We start from the raw sequence: 20,277 nt of genomic DNA on the forward strand, positions 1-20,277 counted from the left end.
TGGCAGGTGGATTCTTAACCACTGCGCCACCAGGCAAGTCCCTCTAATGCCTTTAAGTTGTCCTTTGGACATAGAAAAGAAAAGAACTAGGGACTCACAGTCCCTTATTAGAAACCCTAGAGACCAAATGTGTTTTGGAATTTAGAATTTTTTGGATTTTAGAAAAGAAGTACAGAGTGTGTAGCATATATTATGTAACTCCCCTTGCAAACTGCAGCATTTTTTGAAGCAAAATATGTATAAATAGTTACATTTAATGGGCCAAATAAAGATTATAAATAGTATCACCAAGTGAGGTCTGATTTTGTTGCCAAAGTTTTGCCAAAAAAAACTTTGAATTTTGGAATTGAGGATAAGGAATTGTAGTGCTTTGTGAATGAAGAAGCAGTCTTCATTGTAAGGACACTGTTCCTTTTATTTTTTCACATTACTCAGCAAGTAATTTATTAGAAATTTTTCCACAAAACTTTACTTACCAAAATAAGAAAGAAGTTGGGGTCCAGGAACCTAAGTCATCCATTGCATGCAGATTTATATCAATCAGATAGGCCACAAAACCTTTTATTTGTTTTTAAGTTTGTCTACAGATTATTATATTCTGGCTCTGTTGTTTCATCTTATGGCTCTTTGGTCTTTTTGTACCTAAAATCATCCATCAGTGTGTTCATTGGTAGGGCTTATTTTTTACAGAACTAGACAGTTGATTGGCTTTCTCTAGTTGCGGCGAGCAGGGGACTACTCTTCGTCGTGGTGCGCGGGTTCTAGCCTATTTTTTAATTAGCTGTGTTCATGCTGCAAAGGGATAACTATTAACTAGTGCTTCTGAAAAATAAGGGTGATGTTCTGTCGAGGGAATCATATATAGACTGTTGTGTGCGCATGATCTGTCCAATCTGAAAAGCCTTCTTTTCCTCAAGGCTTAGTAATTCTAGAGCAGGAAAACCAGCACTAATTTCTGTACCATCTTCAGGGGCTATTGTAAGTAGTAGAGAGTTGGAGATTCTCCTTGCATTTTTACCTCCAAGTGTGTATAGTACATTAGACTTTTTCGTCTAAATGAATGCTGCAAGTGATTTTGGTTTGGCAGTTGAGAGTTGAATGTGTACTCATAGGAGCTTGGTTTCCAGATCATTTTACATAAGAATACTGTCTAACTTAGATTTGTCTTTTAGTTCTGATTTTGCAAAGGATAATTTCTGATTGCTCTTGCCTGAGTCATTTGTAAACTCTGGAAGAAAACAGATATAATTTATAGTCACAAAGATATGTAAGTATCCTTCAGCTTTCAATCAAATTAATGCAGTATGCTTGGTTGTTCAGTATTTGCAAAGCTTATTTTTTTGTTGTTGGTAAAAGCATTGTGTAAGTCTTTGAAAGCTTATGTGTGCTTATGAAACCGTAACCAAAGGGTGTTTCAAAAGAAATTAGATTGCTGAAGAACTTGCAGGCAACAAACATTTAAATTTTAGAACTGCTTTTCAGAATAAGAATTATAATTGTTTTCTAAAAGAGTGAATTATAAACCAAAAGTTAGGGGAGCACATTTCATATCAGTAAAATCCTGCCACTCGTATAATTCATTAATTAAACTGTTTGATTTCTCCCTGAAGGACAGTGTTTGTTTGGGCTTATATGGGCAGTGAAATGCCTACAAGTAGGGTTTTAAAACCCTCTCTGCTGGGCTTCCCTGGTGGTGCAGTGGTTGAGAACCTGCCTGCTAATGCAGGGGACATGGGTTCGAGCCCTGGTCTGGGAAGATCCCACATGCCGCGGAGCAACTAGGCCCGTGAGCCACAACCACTGAGCCTGCGCGTCTGGAGCCTGTGCTCCGCAACAAGAGAGGCCGCGATAATGAGAGGCCCACACACCGCGATGAAGAGTGGCCCCCACTTGCCGCAACTAGAGAAAGCCCTCGCACAGAAACGAAGACCCAATACAGCCATAAATAAATAAATAAATAAATAAACAAACAAACAAACCCAAAGTTTAAAAAAAAAAAAAAAGACTTAAGAGATAATGGACTGAAAAGTACCTTCAAAAAAAAAGTATAAAGCTCTCTTCAGGTAACATCATTTAAAAAAAAAAAAAAACCCTCTCTGCCATTGGATTGTCAGTCCCCCTCAAACTAAAATTTTTTGGAAGGTAATTAGTCAGCTATTCTCCACACTCGATGCTTTCTGTAGTTCATTTTGCTTTGTTTTAAATTGATTAGAGAGTCAGGAACCAGGATTACCAGACTCTGAGAGACTAGAAATAATCTCCCCCATCATCCACTCCCCAACACGCACGCACACACGCGCACACACACACACACACACACACACACACACACACACACACACACACACACCTTGTTTTCAGAAATACAAACCTTGCATAGTTGGTTCTCTTTTCAGAGTATCCTATGCAGCACAACCTTTCCTAGTTATGATGCAGTTTTCTTACCACACATGTAAGTAAAAGCTTACTTTAGTTTAACTTGATATTTAGAGAGGAAGATGCCATTTGGGAAGAAGCCTGTCAGTTTGTCGAGCCTGCCCATGACAGGTGGGGTACGGAGGAGCTTCTCTGGTGGCGAAGAGTTGACTCCTCCTCCATATCGAACCCTTCCAGCACAGACTGCCCCGGAGGCCTTCCCACCTCCCCGCACTAGCCGAGAGTTCAATCCCAGCCTCAAAACAGGTAATTGGTCACATCAGCACCTCAGGTACTGCAAAGGGTCAAAGTCTGGGTTAGGGTGGTGGGAGACAGAAGCATGGTCTGGCATGACAGATGCTGACATTAAATTTTTCTTTTTCTTTCAACTAAAAAATTCATTTTCATTAGTCTTTGGTAGTCACTTCACTAAAATGAGTAATCAGGGAAGGATTTTTATTTTGTTACAAGCCACTTTTGAGCTTCAAATTCGGGTAAAGCTGTGATTTCAGTTTATGGAATTGTGAGACAACTTGTACTGTTTCATGGTTTCGTTAAAATGGTTGAACATTTTGCATTGCAGAATTCTACATGACTTGACCTGAGGGAGAAATAATGCCATAAGGGAGCAATCTGATTAATCAGATCCAAAAATGAGGCTTTGTTCATAGCATTCCATAGAATGTCAGAGGCTTCACTTGCATATGGTGAATCTTAGACATGAGTACAGATCAAATAGCCCCAAAGCTGAAGTTGTATCTACCTTGGCATATGTTATGCCATATCCTAACTATTGCTTTTAAACAATTGTTTACCTAATTTGCAGTCTTTAAAATGCCTTTTATATGTTGAAAACCATGATGGTTCTTAGCACCTAGCTCTATTTTCTTCTCATTCCTCTGTTTGCTAATATTTTTGCACCTGAAGTTGTCATCAGCCTTTTTTTCCCATTTTAAAATGTGTTCTTTAGCTTTTGCCTTCTTAAACAGTGTATTAGGTGATCTTGATCCTTCCTAGTCTGTTTCTCTGAAGATCACTCATATCTTTATATCTAGAGAAAATTACTATACCTCTTTTGTATAAGAAATGGATTAGGACTGAAAATACAAGTTTATCTGCTCTTTTATGGAAATACCTTCAAATGTCTGAAGAGCCTTTCAACTTCTTTTCTTGTCTTTGTAACTTTTTTTTTTTTTTTGGAATTTTTTTTTTTTTTTTAATTCAGACAGAAAGTCACAAAAATTATACTCATCCTCATCAGTTCACTCAGTCCCATGTAATTAATTTTTTTTTTTCATCTTGATCTTTTGTTAGCACTTTTATGAGTTCATCAGTTTTTCATTAGAGTTCTGAAATTGCTTATTCATTCAGTTCAGCAGTACAGTCCGTTACCAGAAACCTGTACTTGTCAGAGTCTTTTCCATGTATTTCTTGAAGATGAAACCCTTTTATAGGAACATATTTGCAAAATCATCAGAGTACACCCAGAACTGTCTGTAAATGACAAAAGACTTAAAAATGACCACAGTTAAAGATTTAATCCTAGTTATTACTTTAAAATGTATATCTCAGAAATAACTAATTTTCTTGTCAACTGCATTATTATGAACTGTCATCAAATCTTTAACTGTAACTTTTTTCTTTTTGTACTTGTTATTATGAAATTTTTCTGTAACCTAAGTAATTAACTATAGATATTGTGAGCTCTGAATATGTTTGAATTTTTATTGCATTTTAGATGTATTTTCTTTAAACATTAGACTGATTTTGAAGGCGTGTGTCACGTTTTGTGAGAGAACTTGACTTTTAGGATTGGCAAAACCCAGGAACTTGGAGTAGGCATACAGGATGGAACCTACAAGGCCTCCTAAGTGACTTCCCTTTCCACTAGTGTCTATTGTGTGTGTCTTCTGAGCTAGGGGCACATCTTGTGGGATTTAGTGTGATTTTACTATGGTGAAACTATGTAGGGACTATGTTGCTGTCTTAACTCTCTGAAAGCTACGGTTTGTTTAGCTATTGAGGGAATTTATTATTTATGGACTTCTAACTAGGAGAATGTGATTTCTGTTAGATTGTCTTCTGAAATGTTAGTGATTAAAGTCAGCAAAGTACTTCTTTTTAAAAAAAGAGCCAAGAAAATGCATTTGTGTAGAAAGTGACATCAGCCACAGGATCTATTTTATTTCATCCATCATTCACTGAGAATAAGGCCTGTAAAGGAGAAATGATTAGTGTGAAGATAGCAGACAGGCTTTATTTTAGGTTCCTTGAAAACACTGAAACTTTGCATTAGAACATTACACATCTGAGTGACTGTTTCACCTTTATCTTGAGTTACTTTTTTTTAAGAACATTGTTTCCATATTTTAACATGAGTAGAAGCATAATCCAGAACTTTGTTGTTAATAATAAGTGCAAATGGTTTCAGGATGTGCTTTAGAATTTCAATTTACTTTTCTTACATTTAAAAAAAACAAAAAGCATCTGTTTGAATGGAACATGTTTGGTCTTGAAGCACAGTAATTCTTTTCTCATTCATTTAGCCATCTGATCATCATATAACAAGATATTGTTTTAATCAACCTTTTATTGTGGGTACTGCACCTTTAATGAAATTTGGGGGTTTTTTCCTTTTCCATGTGTTTATTTTCATGGTATTGTTCAAATGTCCTTAACAATGCATGTTGGTTTGATTTGAAGGATAACTGTTATATGTTTGATATCCTCCATAAAAGCATGTTTATCATATTAACTAATTTTTTTAAAGGATTTTTTAAAGAAAGCAAGCACAGTCATGTTTGCTTTACCTTTCAGCAGTCTGATTGGTATGTGTTTTGCTATTATTGTAGGCATAGTGTATTCACTTTTCAGTCTTTGGGCTATTAAATTTTTTTAACACCATTACCAAAACAAGTACCAAAGTAAAATAAAATGAATTAGCGTTATTTCAAAAGATTATTCTTTTTTTTTTTTTTAATTTTATTTATTTTTGGCTGTGTTGGGTCTTCGTTGCTGCATGCGGGCTTCTCGTTGCGGTGGCTTCTCTTGTAGCGGAGCACAGGCTCTAGTCACGCGGGCTCAGTAGTTGTGGCTCACAGGCTCTAGAGCACAGGCTCAATAGTTGTGGCGCATGGGCTTAGTTGCTCCGTGGCATGTGGGATCTTCCCGGACCTGGGCTCGAACCCGTGTCCCAGGCATTGGCAGGCGGATTCTTAACCACTGCGCCACCAGGGAAGCCCCAAAAGATTATTCATTAAATTATTAAATAAGATGTCAAAGACCATTATTTTTGAAACTAATCTTTTGTAACTAAAATCAAGACACGAAGTATTTTTCTATCACTATTTGACTTTAAAAGTGGCCATTTTAATATTGTTCCACATGGTGTTACTGTTTCATGAAACTTAGTTGGCTTACTACTCATCTAAATACTCTTTGAGTCCTAATTCTTCTCATAAATTGACCTTTTTCCCCCTGTATAAGCAGTTCCCAATTTACATTCCATATATATCTTCATCCACTCCAATTGTTATGAAAAGAGCTGTTAAAAAAAGAAACAAAAAAATTTCACCTTTCCTTTGGAGACAGTCCCTGCAGGAAGCAGACAGGTGGTTACTCAGTGGCTGAGCAGCCAGCCTGAGGGTCACAAGTTGTGCAGAGGGAGGCCTTAGGCTACATCGGTTCCCACTGTTAATAGCCCTTCAGGAATGCTAGTCTTATGTTACCAAGTCTCCCTACTTTTCATGGTTTTATATGGAATCTCCTGTTTCAGAATATTCAGTCGATTTAAAAGAACCACAGAGCAGAGGTGAGGGAGGGAAAAGCCCAGTTTGTGACCTCTGACTTAACAGATCTCTGTGCTGAAGAAATTGAAGAAGAAAGTTAGCATTACTCACCATGGGATTAGATTCCAGTGAGAATATAAGCATAAAAGGTCACCTGTTCTTGAAATTATTTGAAACTTTACCAACTCAATTTTGGTTAAACAGTAACTTTTTAAGAAACTCGAATACATCTCTGAGAGGTTGGCAGTTACTAAGACTAGTGTTTGTTTAACACCGAGCTGAGATCATTTTCATTTAAAAAGTAGGAAAGTAATTTTTTTGAAGGGAGGTGTTCTATAGGAAGTAGAGGGTGGGCTTCAGGGAAAGGATTTAGGGCAGCCTGAAATTACTGGCTAACTGCATTGAGGTAACTTAAGAGATGTTTTTAAAAAGAGATAGGAAAATCTCAGAATTAAACAGCCTGAACTTTTGCCTAAGACCAGTGCTGGGACCAGCAAAGAAAACATTCCTCTTTTTCTTCTTGCTTGTCCATGCATTAAGAGGAGCCCTCCTGTCACTAAAAATTATGACTAGCATGACTCCAGTGGCTACCAAGAAACCTAAACCCCACTGAAAATACTGGAAACTGAAAAACAGTTGTTCATAAAAATAAAGACCTATTGGAACATGACCTGTTCATAAATTGAGGACTGCCTATACTGTTGTTTGTTTTCATTAAAAAAGAAGTCTTCAGATAAGAACTCAGACAGGTAGTACTACTGTTAAGTGATCCCATTGGTAATGTTAGCTGTTTTTGTTTTTGTTTTCTTTTTTGGCCGCACTGCACAGCTTGCAGGATCTTAGTTCCCCGATCTGGGATTGAACCCGTGCCCTTGGCATTGAAAGTGCAGAGTCCTAACCACTGGACCACCAGGGAATTCCCAAAGTTAGCTGTTTTTTATACCAAGGATTTTCACGTTGCTGATGTCAATCAATTTTTATTTTACCTAAAATGATTACTTAAGTTTTTCTTGATTTTAGTTTTAATACAGGTGTTTAATATTATCAGATTTATATCTTTTTTATGAAGGGAGTCTTTAGATACTCCTTGGAGATAATAACATATTAAAGTCATTTGTTGTGTTACTTATTATTCAGCACTATCCAAGAAATATGCTGTTTATGTAGACATTGACATAAAAGTGAGTACTTAATCATGAGAAAAATTCTAATCATTCTAGTCAAATCAGTGATCAGTATTACCTTCAACATTTCATTGACAGTGTCCATTTGTGCAGTGTCCAGTTTGCAGTATTGTTCCATTTTGGAATTCTTCTTAACTACGAATATACTTTGAAAATTAAAATTAATTAAATGCTCTTCCTTCGGGGGGGTTAGTTTTAAGAGTTATTGAAGACATGAAGAAGTCTTATTAACTGTGAAGCTGGTGGAACATGAAGCAATCTGAATATTCTAGAAAGACTTAATAACATCTTGTACATTTATTTCTTGCAGTGACTACATTGCAGCTGAAGGAGGAGTTGATGGATGGAGAGGATTATAATTTCCTCCAAGGAGCATCTGATCAGGAAAGCAATGGCTCTGCCAACTTCTACATCAAACAAGAGCCCTGAGGTTGCTCAGAAACTGAGGGTGGGAGGGAAAGAATTTTACACAGGACTGATTTATAATCAATCCAGCTGTACAGCAGGGCTATTCTACTGGGACATTTTGCTAAACATAGAAAATTTCAGTTCCAGATTTTTCAAGTGGGTAGGGAAACTATTTTAGCTGTGGGGGGAAATTTTTCAATTTATAAAGATGGACAATTTTTGTGTTGTATTTGAAGCTTTTGAAAGAATTTTGTAATATTTTCCAAGTTTGGATTTATGTGCATTGTTAACAAGAACTGAAATTCTAACTTTTTTGGTAAGATTAAAGTTTAGGTAGCAGGATTGAAGGAAATGATTTAAGAAGGATATAGTTGTAAATGCAAATGAACTGTCATTACAAATGAACCTTTTTGGTACCTGTTGGGAGATTTTGGGATTTTGGAAGTTAGGCCAGTCACATCTCCAGCTTCCTCTGCTGCAGAATATGCAACTGAACATCCCCCCCATCCCCGCCCCATGGAGAGCGCATCACCACATAGATCACAGAAGGGTAATTAATTCTGCTTGTTGGCATTTATTGCAGCCCATTTTAAATATTTGTACAGAAATGTTTTTCATTCTGTGAAAATTTCTTTGGAGTTCTGTATGAAACTGGAAGAACTCTGGATACTTTTATATGTTCTCTTTTAATTAAAAAATGAGTAAAATTATCCTAACACTAAAGTGTTAAACTGGAATGGTTGACAAGATATACAAGATCTCAGTCTACATGTTGAGGGGTTGGGGAAAATGCAATATTGTCCTAAGTTTATTTTATTTTCCTTACTAAAAAATACCCCACAAAAGGGATTCTCATCAGTTCTCTGCCATTTCTCTCCGTCTGTGAGATAATACTTGGTATAACCACACCCCAAAACACATGTTCTGTATTACCAGGAGAATCAAATTAACAGTTGTTTAAAGCCAAGATAAGTTTAGATTTCAAAATCATTCCAGCTCTGCTTTTTACTATCCTGGATTTGTTAGAAAACTAATTTGAAAGAGAATTTAATTTTCTTAAAATTCCATATATATATATATATATATATATATATATATATATATATATATAAAAATATAAAATTAGTATGAATTGTCTTTAACTCTATTCAGAATTAATTTTAACAATAATAACGGATTTGGACCATTTTGAACATTCCCTATTTTAAAATTCACATGGCTTCCTTTGAAAAAAGGATATAAGGGTAAATTGGTGAAAGGTTTGCTCTCTGCATTTTTTGACTTTCTGAGTTGTGACTGAATGAGAGAGCTTTAGCATTTACCAGTGAGGTTCATAAACTAAACTCTCAGGAATTACTTGCATCTGTTCTGGAAGTGCTTCTGGGTCTTAGCCTGGCCTCTTCAGAGTGGTAATATTGACCATCTCCTCTGGAATATAGGTAGGGCTAATTAGAAATTAATCAAAATGATTAACCTCTACAGTCCTTCAGCCTATGGAATGCTTTAAAAAATGTTAATGGAAAGCCCCAGGAGACCATTTTAGGTAAGATTTTTTTGTTTGAATTTTAAAATGCATAGAACATTAAAAACCAGCAATTTATTTTCTAAAATATTGCTCTACTTTTGGGAATAATAGCATTGGTAATATGCACAGGTTTACCTCATTCTATGCAAGAGGGGTTAATATCATAAGGTTTTGTAGTTGCTACTGGAAGTAAAATTTGTTACTTTATAGTGTAAGAATGTATGGAATCGCATGTCAACATTTCTTAATACTGACTTTAGGGGCATAAATGCAGATCATATCAACGCCAAGTTGATTCTCATGTGTCAGATATATGTGAATTCAGCTGTTAAATTACTGGATATTTATCTTAAACATTACTGAGAGGGACCTACTGTAAATGTGACATCCTCACACTTCCCAAATCTTTAACTTTTAAGAATCTTCCTATAAACTTAAAGCCTGGAAGACTTCCAAAAAGCAAGGGTTACAACAATCTTTATTCTCAGGCTTAGTGAATTAAACCCAGGACTCTGATTCCATGATATGGACACAAGAAGCCAGTTGTATCGTGTGCTCTAACAGTACCCTGGGCTTAGGGGCTCTATAGGGAACTGAATAAACCAGGAGGAATTTGATTTGGAGCCTGGTAATTAGTTCTGTGAAATGCTCATTTGTAGCCAGGTTTTATAAGCTTCCAGTTCTACAGCAAAGCCAGGCTCTGAGTGTTTTCAGATTTCCCACCTATTTATGAAGTGTTTCGTGTCTTAATCCCATGACCAACGTTAAATGTTGGTAAGGACTTCCTACCGAATAAACACAATCTGAAGCCCTCTTCATTGTTCAGACTCTAACTCCCTGCTGCCGATGAACAGAAAATGAGTTGATGCAGAGGAGATTTATGTCTTAGCCACAACTCCAAGTGTACAACTCAGTAGCCCCATTCTCTTCTACGGTTCAAATGTACTGCTGACCTTGGGTTTCTTTTGTTTTTTTCCTGTTAGGATTATTTGGGGATTTTTGGTAGTTTAAACTCTTTAACCTTTTCCTTGCTGTGTATGAGGAAAGCTAAAGCTGTTATCAACTTCTTATTCTACGGATACTAACACGGGTTTTCAGTGTTTGTTTGTTTTTATTATTATTAATTTTGTGTGATGTGAATACCCTCTCCCATCAATATTTGTATTATGGTGCTATATATTTGGTAATGATCCTTTACTATTGGGAAGGGATTTTAAAAATACTGTGATTAAACTGGGTTTCTTCCTTTGATTTTCATATTTTAAATAAAGCCACAGTCATTTATACAAAAGAAAAGTATCTGTCCCTGGGCAAATCTTTTGAGGACAGAGGTCAAAGTAAACTGCATAAGGTTTTTACATCATTTCTGTATGTATTTGATAAATAGATCAATATCTGTACAAATTTAATCTTTTATTTTCTTGGTAACTTGTGATCATTGAGAAAGTGTTTGAAACTTTCTCGTAAAGTGTATATAATGGCGTGAAAAATTCCTTTGGAGAAATTTATGTTCCTTTCATTTTTACCAAATTGCAAATTTTCAGCATGGATGTGAAAAGCATTAAAATTATAACTTTGTGTACAAGATGAAAATAATTCACTAAATTTGCCCTTTTTTACACAAAATAAAACGATAAAGTTAAGTTGTATATGAGCAATTCTTTAATATGCTTTGGTATTTGAGGGATTTCCTTTTTTATTCAAAATATTGAGTGCCGCCTTTTTCTTATTTATTTATTTTTTTGGCCGCGCCACGCAGCATGCAGGATCCTAGTTCCCCAACCAGTGATTGAACCTGCACCCCCTTCAGTGGAAGCATGGAGTCTTAACCATTGGACGGCCAGGGAAGTCCCTTGAGTGCCTTCTATAAGCAGTCGAAGGCCCCTGGGAAAGTCAGATAAGTTCCTCCCTCACAGAACCTGTACTCTCATAAGGTAAGCCAGCACAAGTGAGGAAGAATTTACTGCTGGCTGACGAGAGGAAGAGAATATGGGTGGATATATATATATATGGGACTATATATACCATAGTTGCATTTGAGCCAGGATCTCACTTGGCGGGAATAGGCAAAAACCACAGGAGGGGTGAGTGCGGACCCCTTGTGGGGAAATTAAATCACTTTAGTCAGAACATGGTGTTTCAGGGTTGGCATGATTGCTAGGAGACTTTTTTTTTTTTTCCAGCTCCATTAACCTCAGCAACAAGGTTCATAGGATGTAAATCAATTATCCCAGCTTGCTCTTGCTGTTTACATTAAGAGGGAACGCAGACACCCTCCTTTATCAACAGTTGACTCTGTGGGAAATTATCCAACTTTTCCTGCATAAGCAGTTTGTAGAGAATTTTATGGATGTTAGATAGCAATGAGAGGGATTGGGTATCTTTAGGAGTTAATTTCATCACTTTAGAAAAATATAACACATTCCAAGAAAAACAGAACCTAATTTCTGCCCTGCTTCCTACCTTAAATGGCTTGAAAACAGTTGCCCTAGTAAATTGGAATTCCCAGGTTGGCCTCAATTACTATCCCGAGCTTTGACATACACATTCTTCTTTAAACCGTTATGCGCCTCTTGGGAAACTAGTTTCCTAAAGTGCTTTATGCCCATGTTTTAAGAGGAACAAATGTTTCCCCAAAACAAGTTAACTTTAGCACTGTGTTGTTTATCCAGCCTTGTGAGACGGGGAAAACAGCAACTATTTCCTTTCTGCACTCTTACTGAGGCTAGGTTAACATCCCTTTTTGGCCTGTTAAGAATTCCAAGCCTCGAGCTTCCCTGGTGGCGCAGTGGTTGAGAATCTGCCTGCCAATGCAGGGGACACGGGTTCGAGCCCTGGTCTGGGAAGATCCCACATGCCGCGGAGCAACTAGGCCCGTGAGCCACAATTACTGAGCCTGCGCTCCGCAACAAGAGAGGCCGCGATAGTGAGAGGCCCGCACACCGCGATGAAGAGTGGCCCCCGCTTGCCACAACTAGAGAAAGCCCTTGCACAGAAACGAAGACCCAACACAGCCATAAATTAATTAATTAATTAATTAAAAAAAAAAACCTAGCTGTTTATCCTCAAGCAACCGCTCTCTTTAAAAAAAAAAAAAAAATTCCAAGCCTCACAAGCAGGCCAAAGCAGGGCTTGCCTATTAACAACAAATAATTATATAAAAAGTAATGCATTTTTAAAAATGCATTTATTATATGTTTAAAATACAGTTTTACGAAAGCATAAAAGGTTCTGAATTAGTTGTCCACTTTCACACACCCAACTGGTATATAGGATTAGGTCCAAAACCCAACCTAACTCCAGAGGCAGTGCTTTTGTCCTCACCATAGCCTACCCTTCCTCATTCAGTTCTACCAAATTAAGTCCTAACATTCATATCCTTCCTCTCAGCTCTCACCACTCCAAATTTGACTTCATCACCCTCCAAACTCATGACTTTATCATGTCACTTGGAAAACTATATAAAGGCAGTAAAGCACAGTAGCCAAGAGCAGAGTCTATGGAACTTGACTCCTTCACTTGTTAAGCTCTGTAACTTGACTCAGTTTCCTATTATAAAATAGGATACTAGTACCAACTTCCGAAGAGTTGTGAACATTAAATGAATTCATGTATGTGAAGTTCTTAGAACATCCCTGGCACAGAGTAAGCCTATACATAATAACTGCTGCTGCTGATTACAGGTACCTTAGCCACTGTGCATGTGGATCCGGGGTGGGCACCTCCACACTAAAATGCAGACCCCAGGCCTGCCCCAGGATCTAATTTCAATAACTGCCAGTTAATGTAGTGAAAGCATGTAGCATATATAAACATGAGATTCATTTGAAACTAAAAAATAATCTAGAAAATGTTAAATTTCTTGTCAATCGTTGACTTGAAATTAGAATCCTGACACTTTGTACCAAGCTGTTGATGTGTTTGTCATTGTCTTATAGTATAGCAATGTGCATAAAAAAACGTAATGTTGAGGGCGTTCCCTGGTGGCCTAGTGGTTAGGATTCTGGGCTTTCACTGCTGTGGCCCGGGTTCAATTCCTGGTGGGGGAACTGAGATCCTGCAAAGCCATGTGGCCAAAAAAAAAAAAAAAAAAAAAAACGTAATGTTGAGTCGTTTATATGGAAGTGGCATGAAAAGCTTTCACCAGTTTCCTAAGAAAACAGGTATTCATAAATGCACATATTTCTATAATCTCGTTTTTAAGGCAGACTCCAGGTGACAGTTATAATTTATATTGATAGGTGCTCTTTGGCATCATTTTACAACTGTACCAATCCAGCAAAATTAACAGGCAATATGGATTTTGTAACCACTTACTACTAGCCCAGGAAATAGGCATGATAAATATTGCATCCCAGGGTAGAGAATAAGAAGGGAGGTAGGGTTGCAGGGAATATTTGTGTACCAGCTATGGGCCAGGCACTAGGTTAACTGCTTTACATGCATTGTTTCATTTAATCCTGCATTGCCATGGTATCATCCTCACCTTACAGGTGTCCTTAGGCTTCCATTTCCTCATTCGTAACTTGCCCAATTTGCAATCAACAAGAATGCAAATCTGGACAACTTGACTAGTCTATGTTTCATTCTACCAAGTTTCAACAAATTCTTTGTACAGAAATGTGCATTTCTACATCAGCTAAAGTGGTTGGGATCTTTATTATGTTCATTATTTCCTTATTAGTTTCCTCAGATACGCAACCAGTGCCACACTTGTCCTCTTCAGCCTCACTGCTTTCCCTCCTAGAGTCTGGAAGTATACCAGGTGCTGAGAAGGATTAAATCATTTTTCCATAACAAGCAGGATTAATTTGTTCTGGATAACACTACGATAGCCAGGGAACCAAGTCACGTCTTCCAGCTTAGTAACCAGTAATCAATCACCAGAGGCTGCACCCCGTTTTCAAAGGCTTTATTGGTAGATATACTTTAGGAAAGAAACATCCATCCTACTGCTTCCAAGTTAGTGGAATGAAGAGCTGTGCCCAGGGACACATCAGGTGGTGCCAGAGGGGACTGATGCTCCGTCCACCTCTTATTCATATATCCAGTCAAAAGCACAAGACTTGTACTCAACCAGTTCTTCAGGCTTAAACCACAGGCTGATTTCTTTCTCAGCACTTTTTACTGAATCACTGCCATGAATGATGTTCCTAAGAAGGAGAACAATTTCTAGTTACCACATTTTAAAGTACAAAAGTCTGTTTAATGGATAAAGCAAAGGACAGTCACTGAAGACCTTTTCAGCCAGTTGCTCCTTGAAGCAGCTGACCACCCCCAAGCATCTCCTCTTAAAAGCAACTATAAAACTATAGAAGTACTTAATCCAAAAGCATCACTTGGTTCAACTTTATTATGCTTCTAAATTTTCAAAACAGTGCTTGTACCCAAGATTGCCACAAAACATTACTTCTCAAATTTTGAAAAATACAGGAATACCCAGACCAAAACCCAAACTAGATGTGACGTATTCATTATCACGGCCATTTCTGCTGTATTTTCTTACAACACTAATTTGCAAAGTCCAATCAAAACATTCACGCTTGGGGCTTCCCTGGTGGCGCAGTGGTTGAGAATCTGCCTGCCAGTGCAGGGCACACAGGTTCGAGCCCTGGTCTGGGAGGATCCCACATGCCGCGGAGCAACTGGGCTCGTGAGCCACAATTACTGAGCCTGCGCGTCTGGAGCCTGTGCTCCGCAACAAGAGAGGCTGCGATAGTGAGAGGCCCGCACACCGCGATGAAGAGTGGCCCCCGCTCGCCGCAACTTGAGAAAGCCCTCACACAGAAACAAAGACCCAAACACAGCCAAAAATAAATAAAAAAAAAAACAAAAAAAAAACCATTCACGCTTATTGACAATCCCTTTATTCCATTTGAGTCTCATAACTATAAAAATTTTTGTAGAGATTCTGATGAGTGAGCGAACCAAAAAGGCTAAAAGTGACACACCCTTGGATACAAAGGGCAGAGCCAAGGCTAGACCCCTTCCTTGCCCCACTCTCCGTGCTTTCTGCTATCACGAAGGACCTACCACAGGCAGCTCCCTTGTGCAATGCCTTGGCTAAAATTTTAAGTAGCCTAGAGAAGTAACCATTTAAGAAAGCGTTCAAAGCAATTATACTTCAATAAAGATGTTAAAAAAAAAAGCGCGTTCATCCAGTGATAATTACCACCTAATTTAAATGTTCAAATTTTTCTAAAATTGGAATATGCCAAAAATGTTTGTTTTAAACCCAAGTTAAGTGGCTTTGAGGAAAAGTCATTAGTGTCCCTTGGAGCTTACCTGCCAACTTGAATGCAGAAGTCGCCACGAATGGTGCCCGGCTTAGAATCCGCTGGGTTGGTCTCCCCAAGCATCACTCTCCCTGTCTTCACTACATTCAGGCCCTCCCAGACCTTGACAGTAGGGAAAAGGAATTTCATCAGTTCTGCCATTCAGGACCATTAAAAACAAACATTTACCCCTACCTAACAGCACATATCAGTAAGACCAATCAGTGACATGATTATCAGCCAACCCCAGTAGTAGTAGGGGTCTATATAAAATACTCCATCCCAAGTGTATTGCTAGGATACAGAGAAAAAGTCTGCCCAACTTGGGGGCTTCCCACTCTGGCTGAGACACAGATTAACAAGACTGAAGAATCCTTATGCAGCCACAAACTCTAAAAAAATAGTGGTGAAAGGGTAAAGAAAAGTGACCAGACTGGAACAGGATCAGTGGGAAGGGCACCGCAGAAGACTGTTAGAGCAAGACATGGCAAAGACTGACATGGAAGGGGAAAATGTATTCCAGGGAAAAGCAGAAAGAAGAAAAGGTCACCCTCAGGGAACAGGAAGTAGGGCTTCTTTCCCAACAATTTTATTAACTCCCTATTATACCCTCTACCTCTATTCACTTCATTTCCAATTGGACATTAATGCCACAGGAAGAAATAGACCAGTTCATTTCTAGCACAGGATCACAGAGAACTCTTTTTAAGTTCTGATTCTCGCTTCCTTTTTCCTCCCAAGTTCCCAGTTGCTCTGTAAACTAACTCACTCCAGCAGGCTGCCTTTGTAAAACAAGGAATTTGGAGTATCTGCGGAAGATGTCTAAAAAGGAACATGAAGACACTGAGCAAACTCAGTTACCTATAAGCCGTTACTTTCCTTGGTTCCCTCTCCTCCACCACAAGCACGTACCATGGCCACAATCGGCCCTGAGTTCATGTACTTCACCAGCCCTGGGAAGAATGGGCGGTCTTTCAGGTCAATGTAGTGCTGCTTCAGGAGTTCCTCAGAGGCCTGGCATTGAAGAGGAGGTACCAATTAGAAAGGCTCAAATACGGCTCTATCCCATCCTCAGAACCCGCCCGCCCCCCCGCCAGTAACATGGTAGGTTCTCTAAAAGTCTGGGTGTGTATTTTAGCTCACATTCATAACGTGTGTATTTAAAAAAAAAAAAAAAAAACCCATCCAAACCATGAAACTGATGCTATCTTAGCGGAAAGATTGTTCTGATCATGAAGACACCCTCATGTCAATGACCTGACGGATGTTATAATACTTAGAAAGAGGTGGTTAGGGAGTTAAGTGTTGGCTGCAATCAAAGGAAATATGCCAGACAGAGGTCATATCAAACCTTCTGGCCCATTCCCAATGCCCTTTTAAACATTTCAGACGTTAACTGAGAAAGCTTGGTTTAAATTTCAGTTCTTAGGTACTTATCCCCTAAGGTCCCGATCTGTACCCCAAATTTAATGTGGAAGATAAAGTTACTGCCCTATGCCAAAGGGAGCCTGCAGAGAAAGGGCAGAGTAAGGCACACCCCACCTAAGACCTCAATCATCTCAGAGTTGCAAGCTGAAGCACAAAAGGATTCCAGCCTCCATCCTGTGCCTGGGTGGACCTGCGTGGGCCCGGGGCGCAGACCTCCTCCACTCCCTGCTGCCCCCCTGCGGCCCACTGCCCGTCGCAGCCGCGGGAAGGAAGCAGCCCCGGAGCCTGAGTCACGTCACCTCCGCTTAACCTTCCAAGGGCGTCTGTCCCCCCGGGCCTCGGGGAAGGGTCAAGCGGGCCCGTGGCGCCCTGGGTTGGGGGGGGTGGGGGTTGGAGGCCCAAAGCAATGGGGTATTCGCGGGTCCGAAATCAGCCAAGGGGGACTCCGACTAGGAAAAGACACGCGGATCGGCGCTGCGGGGAAGGAAAACCACCCGCGACCTCGCCGCCGCGGGGGTAGGGGAGCGGGGCGCGTCACCTGAAGGAACTTCATGGCCACAAGGCGGAATCCCTTCTGCTCGAAGCGCTTGATGATCTCGCCCATCAGGCCGCGCTGCACGCCGTCGGGCTTGATGGCGATGAAGGTGCGCTCCGCGTGGGCCATGGTCCTGCGGGCGGCAGGTGCGGTCAGGGCGTCGCGGCCGCGTTCACACAGGCCGCGAGGGGGCCCGGACCCCGGCCCGGAGGCCACGTGGCTCCCGCGCCCGCCCGCCGCTACGGCGGGGACACGTGGCCTGCGGGACGCCTCAGCCCTGCCCGCGCCGGGCCGCCGCCCCTCAGCCGTCCCCGGGTGCCCGCGGAGGACACTCGTCAGGGGTCCCGGGGGGGCGCCCGGCCTGCGGGACCGAGGGGGCCCGAGGGCGGGAAGGGATCTGGGCCGCCGGCTTACCGGTAAGCAGGCGGGCGCGGGCGGCGATGCGGGCTTGAGCCGAGATCCGAGCCGAGAGCTGAGCGACCACCGCCGCAGGGAGCCCGCGGAGGCGGGGCCGGCGGTGGCCACACCCACGACGGCCCACCGCCCAACCCGCGAGGCCGGACGCTTCCGGACGACTCTGTCCACGCCCCGGGTTTGCAGAATGAGGCAGCGAGGGCTCCAGGGGCAGGAAGTGATTTCTACCCCACCTGGATGTGCCAGAAGTAGAACTGCGCGCGTTCAATCCAACTCCTGTCTTCAGTACCTCCTCACACGCGCGCACGCAAACCTCTCCTGGTCGTGAGTCAGTACCCCGGCCAGTACCATCTGCTTTTCCCCATTCACCGAGCGCCCAGAGCTGCTTTCTCTCCTCCCCGTCTAGCACAAGTCCTTATCCTACCTGTGAAATCCAGTTTCCCCTTCCCTTCGCTCTGCTTGAGCCCTGCTTCAAGCCCTCCACCTCCCTCCTAGGCCGAACTGGCGGCCTCCCAATGCGCGTCAACCTCATTTCTCCCCGCAAGGAGCCTCCCTCAGCACCCTCCTCAAACACCATCTGACCCTCGGCCCTGCTTTGATGACTCCCCCTGCCTGGAGGATGGCATCCAAGGCTAATTTAGCAAAATACCCCATGCCCTGCTCCCTCCTGCCTGTCTCCCCACCCACCTTCCCAGCCCAATTAAGCTGCCCTGTTCCCACCCTGAGATGATGATCTCTGCCCCCAGCATCATTGTGTGGCCAGTTCAGCCTGAGACACACCCTTGACAAAATTCTAGATTCTCTCATAGAAATCAGGCCTGTCATACATTTGCAGACAATCCCTATCTCTTCTCTGCCTGACAAACCACTAGCCACCCTTTGGTGGTGCCCTGCTTCCCTGGAGGAGCCAGCAAGCCCCTCCTCTCAGTAAGTGTACACTCACCCCCACCCCCACCCCTCCAGCAGTGCTTACAGCCTGAGATGGGCAGAGACCCAGTGTCTCTCTCCTCAGGGCGGTGAGCTGACTACGGGAATCATGTGTCATCACCCTAGTGGTCCTGGCATTGCACTGATAACCTGTGTTAGATGCTGTGACAGTCCAGGCCTCTATTACACCTTGCTGGCTTTCCAAACTTCTAGTTGCAGAGCATTAAACCACAGTACACTAGCAGTCTTCATTCTGGAGCAAGGACACCCAGTGTTCCCTGGGGCCTCAATCTGCAGTACACTTTTATTTGGGCTTCCTTTTCAGGGTTAGCAAATGTCAATTGTGGGAAAGAGTGGGAATTTCACTGGATATTTCTCCGCAGAGCTGTTTGCCCCTTGGTCTGGTCACTACCTTGCGGTACAGCCAACAGCAGCCCTCTGCCTTTCACCTCTCCTTTCCTTCCTGGGAAGACTGTCCTTAACTGGGGAAGGTATAAATGAAGAGGGAAGGGGGCAGGACACAATCCTTAAAGAATGACACAGCCCTTGAGAAAAACTGGATACAACAAGAACTGGTTAGAACCGACTAGGCCCAAGATGGTGGAAGATTCAACTTCCAGTAGAACTTGCGCCTCATTATACGCTCACTGTACTACATCAGCCTGCTAAATGACACAGCCACTGGCACCATAACAGTTCCAAGGCCAACCATAAAGGCCAAAGAGTGGGCGGTGGCCCAAATCCTGGAAACCCCTGAGCCTTCTCCAAGGTAGTTAGAATATTCCTCCCACTCGTTAGCCTATGGAATTACCCAGCCCATGAAAACTAACCACCCCTGCACCTCGGGCCTGCTCTGCCTTCTGACACAGACTGCATTCTGTCTATGGAATTGTAACCGAGCAGGACCCTGTGGGGCCTTCTGGGGCAGACCCTTCCCCCATATCCTCTGCTCTAGCTCCTCTCTGAAGTACCCAGATAATAGTACCTGATGCACATTTCCTGAGTTGTTTTACAGATGTGAAAACCCCCACCAAATGGAAGATATTAACTATTTGATGACCATGAACACATAGCCCCCAGGCCTCCTGGAGCCTAAGGACTGATTATGTTAACCCCTGGGACACCACCCTGTTACTTCACCATCAACCAACTAGAGAACTGTGCACAAGCTGATCACATACCCTGTGACACACACACCCCCTCCCACCCCCTCTCCCCACCCCCCTCCCCCCACCCCCACCCCCACCAACCTGGCCTTTAAAAATGCTTTGCTGAAACCCTTTGGGGAGTTGGGGGTTTCAGGGGCATGAGCCACCCGTCTCCTTGCATGGCCCTGCAATAAGCCTTTCTCTGCTCCAAACTCCAACATTTAGGAATT

The 20,277-nt window shown here is 41.6% G+C and overlaps 2 protein-coding genes across 23 annotated transcripts in view; one reads left to right on the top strand and one right to left on the bottom strand.

Moving 5' to 3' along the window:
* The window catches only part of MBTD1 (mbt domain containing 1), a 70,302-nt gene extending 59,339 nt beyond the window's left edge, over positions 1 to 10,963 (top strand). For 19 of the 22 annotated variants that reach the window (XM_082372573.1, XM_082372589.1, XM_082372574.1 and 16 more), the window contains 2 exons: positions 2,491 to 2,682; positions 7,698 to 10,963. In XM_082372573.1, the coding sequence (XP_082228699.1) occupies positions 2,491 to 2,682; positions 7,698 to 7,816 (311 nt within the window). In that variant the 3' untranslated portion in view covers positions 7,817 to 10,963. The remainder of the gene's footprint in view (positions 1 to 2,490; positions 2,683 to 7,697) is intronic. The other 3 variants (XM_082372575.1, XM_082372576.1, XM_082372577.1) reach the window with 1 other exon arrangement.
* Positions 10,964 to 14,216: 3,253 nt separating this feature from the next.
* LOC309618614 (nucleoside diphosphate kinase B) lies at positions 14,217 to 18,133 on the bottom strand. The gene is made up of 5 exons (XM_082372643.1): positions 17,973 to 18,133; positions 17,562 to 17,691; positions 16,508 to 16,609; positions 15,606 to 15,718; positions 14,217 to 14,473 (listed from the first exon to the last, which is right to left on the bottom strand). Exons 2-5 carry the CDS (start codon positions 17,685 to 17,687, stop codon positions 14,356 to 14,358), a joined length of 459 nt encoding a protein of 152 aa, XP_082228769.1. The 5' UTR covers positions 17,688 to 17,691; positions 17,973 to 18,133; the 3' UTR covers positions 14,217 to 14,355.
* Between the last annotated feature and the right edge of the window lie 2,144 nt (positions 18,134 to 20,277).

This window comes from Balaenoptera borealis (assembly GCF_965194805.1).
Source record: "Balaenoptera borealis genome assembly, chromosome: 20".
NCBI lineage: Eukaryota > Metazoa > Chordata > Mammalia > Artiodactyla > Balaenopteridae > Balaenoptera > Balaenoptera borealis.

Coding starts and splice junctions, on each gene's coding strand:
- LOC309618614 (XM_082372643.1), bottom strand. CDS start 17,687: ATGGCCCACGCGGAGCGCACCTTCATCGCCATCAAGCCCGACGGCGTG. Junction 15,719..16,507: donor CAGGGCCGATTGTGGCCATG/GTACGTGCTTGT, acceptor CCTACTGTCAAG/GTCTGGGAGGGCCTGAATGT. Junction 14,474..15,605: donor TTCTGCATTCAAGTTGGCAG/GTAAGCTCCAAG, acceptor TCTCCTTCTTAG/GAACATCATTCATGGCAGTG.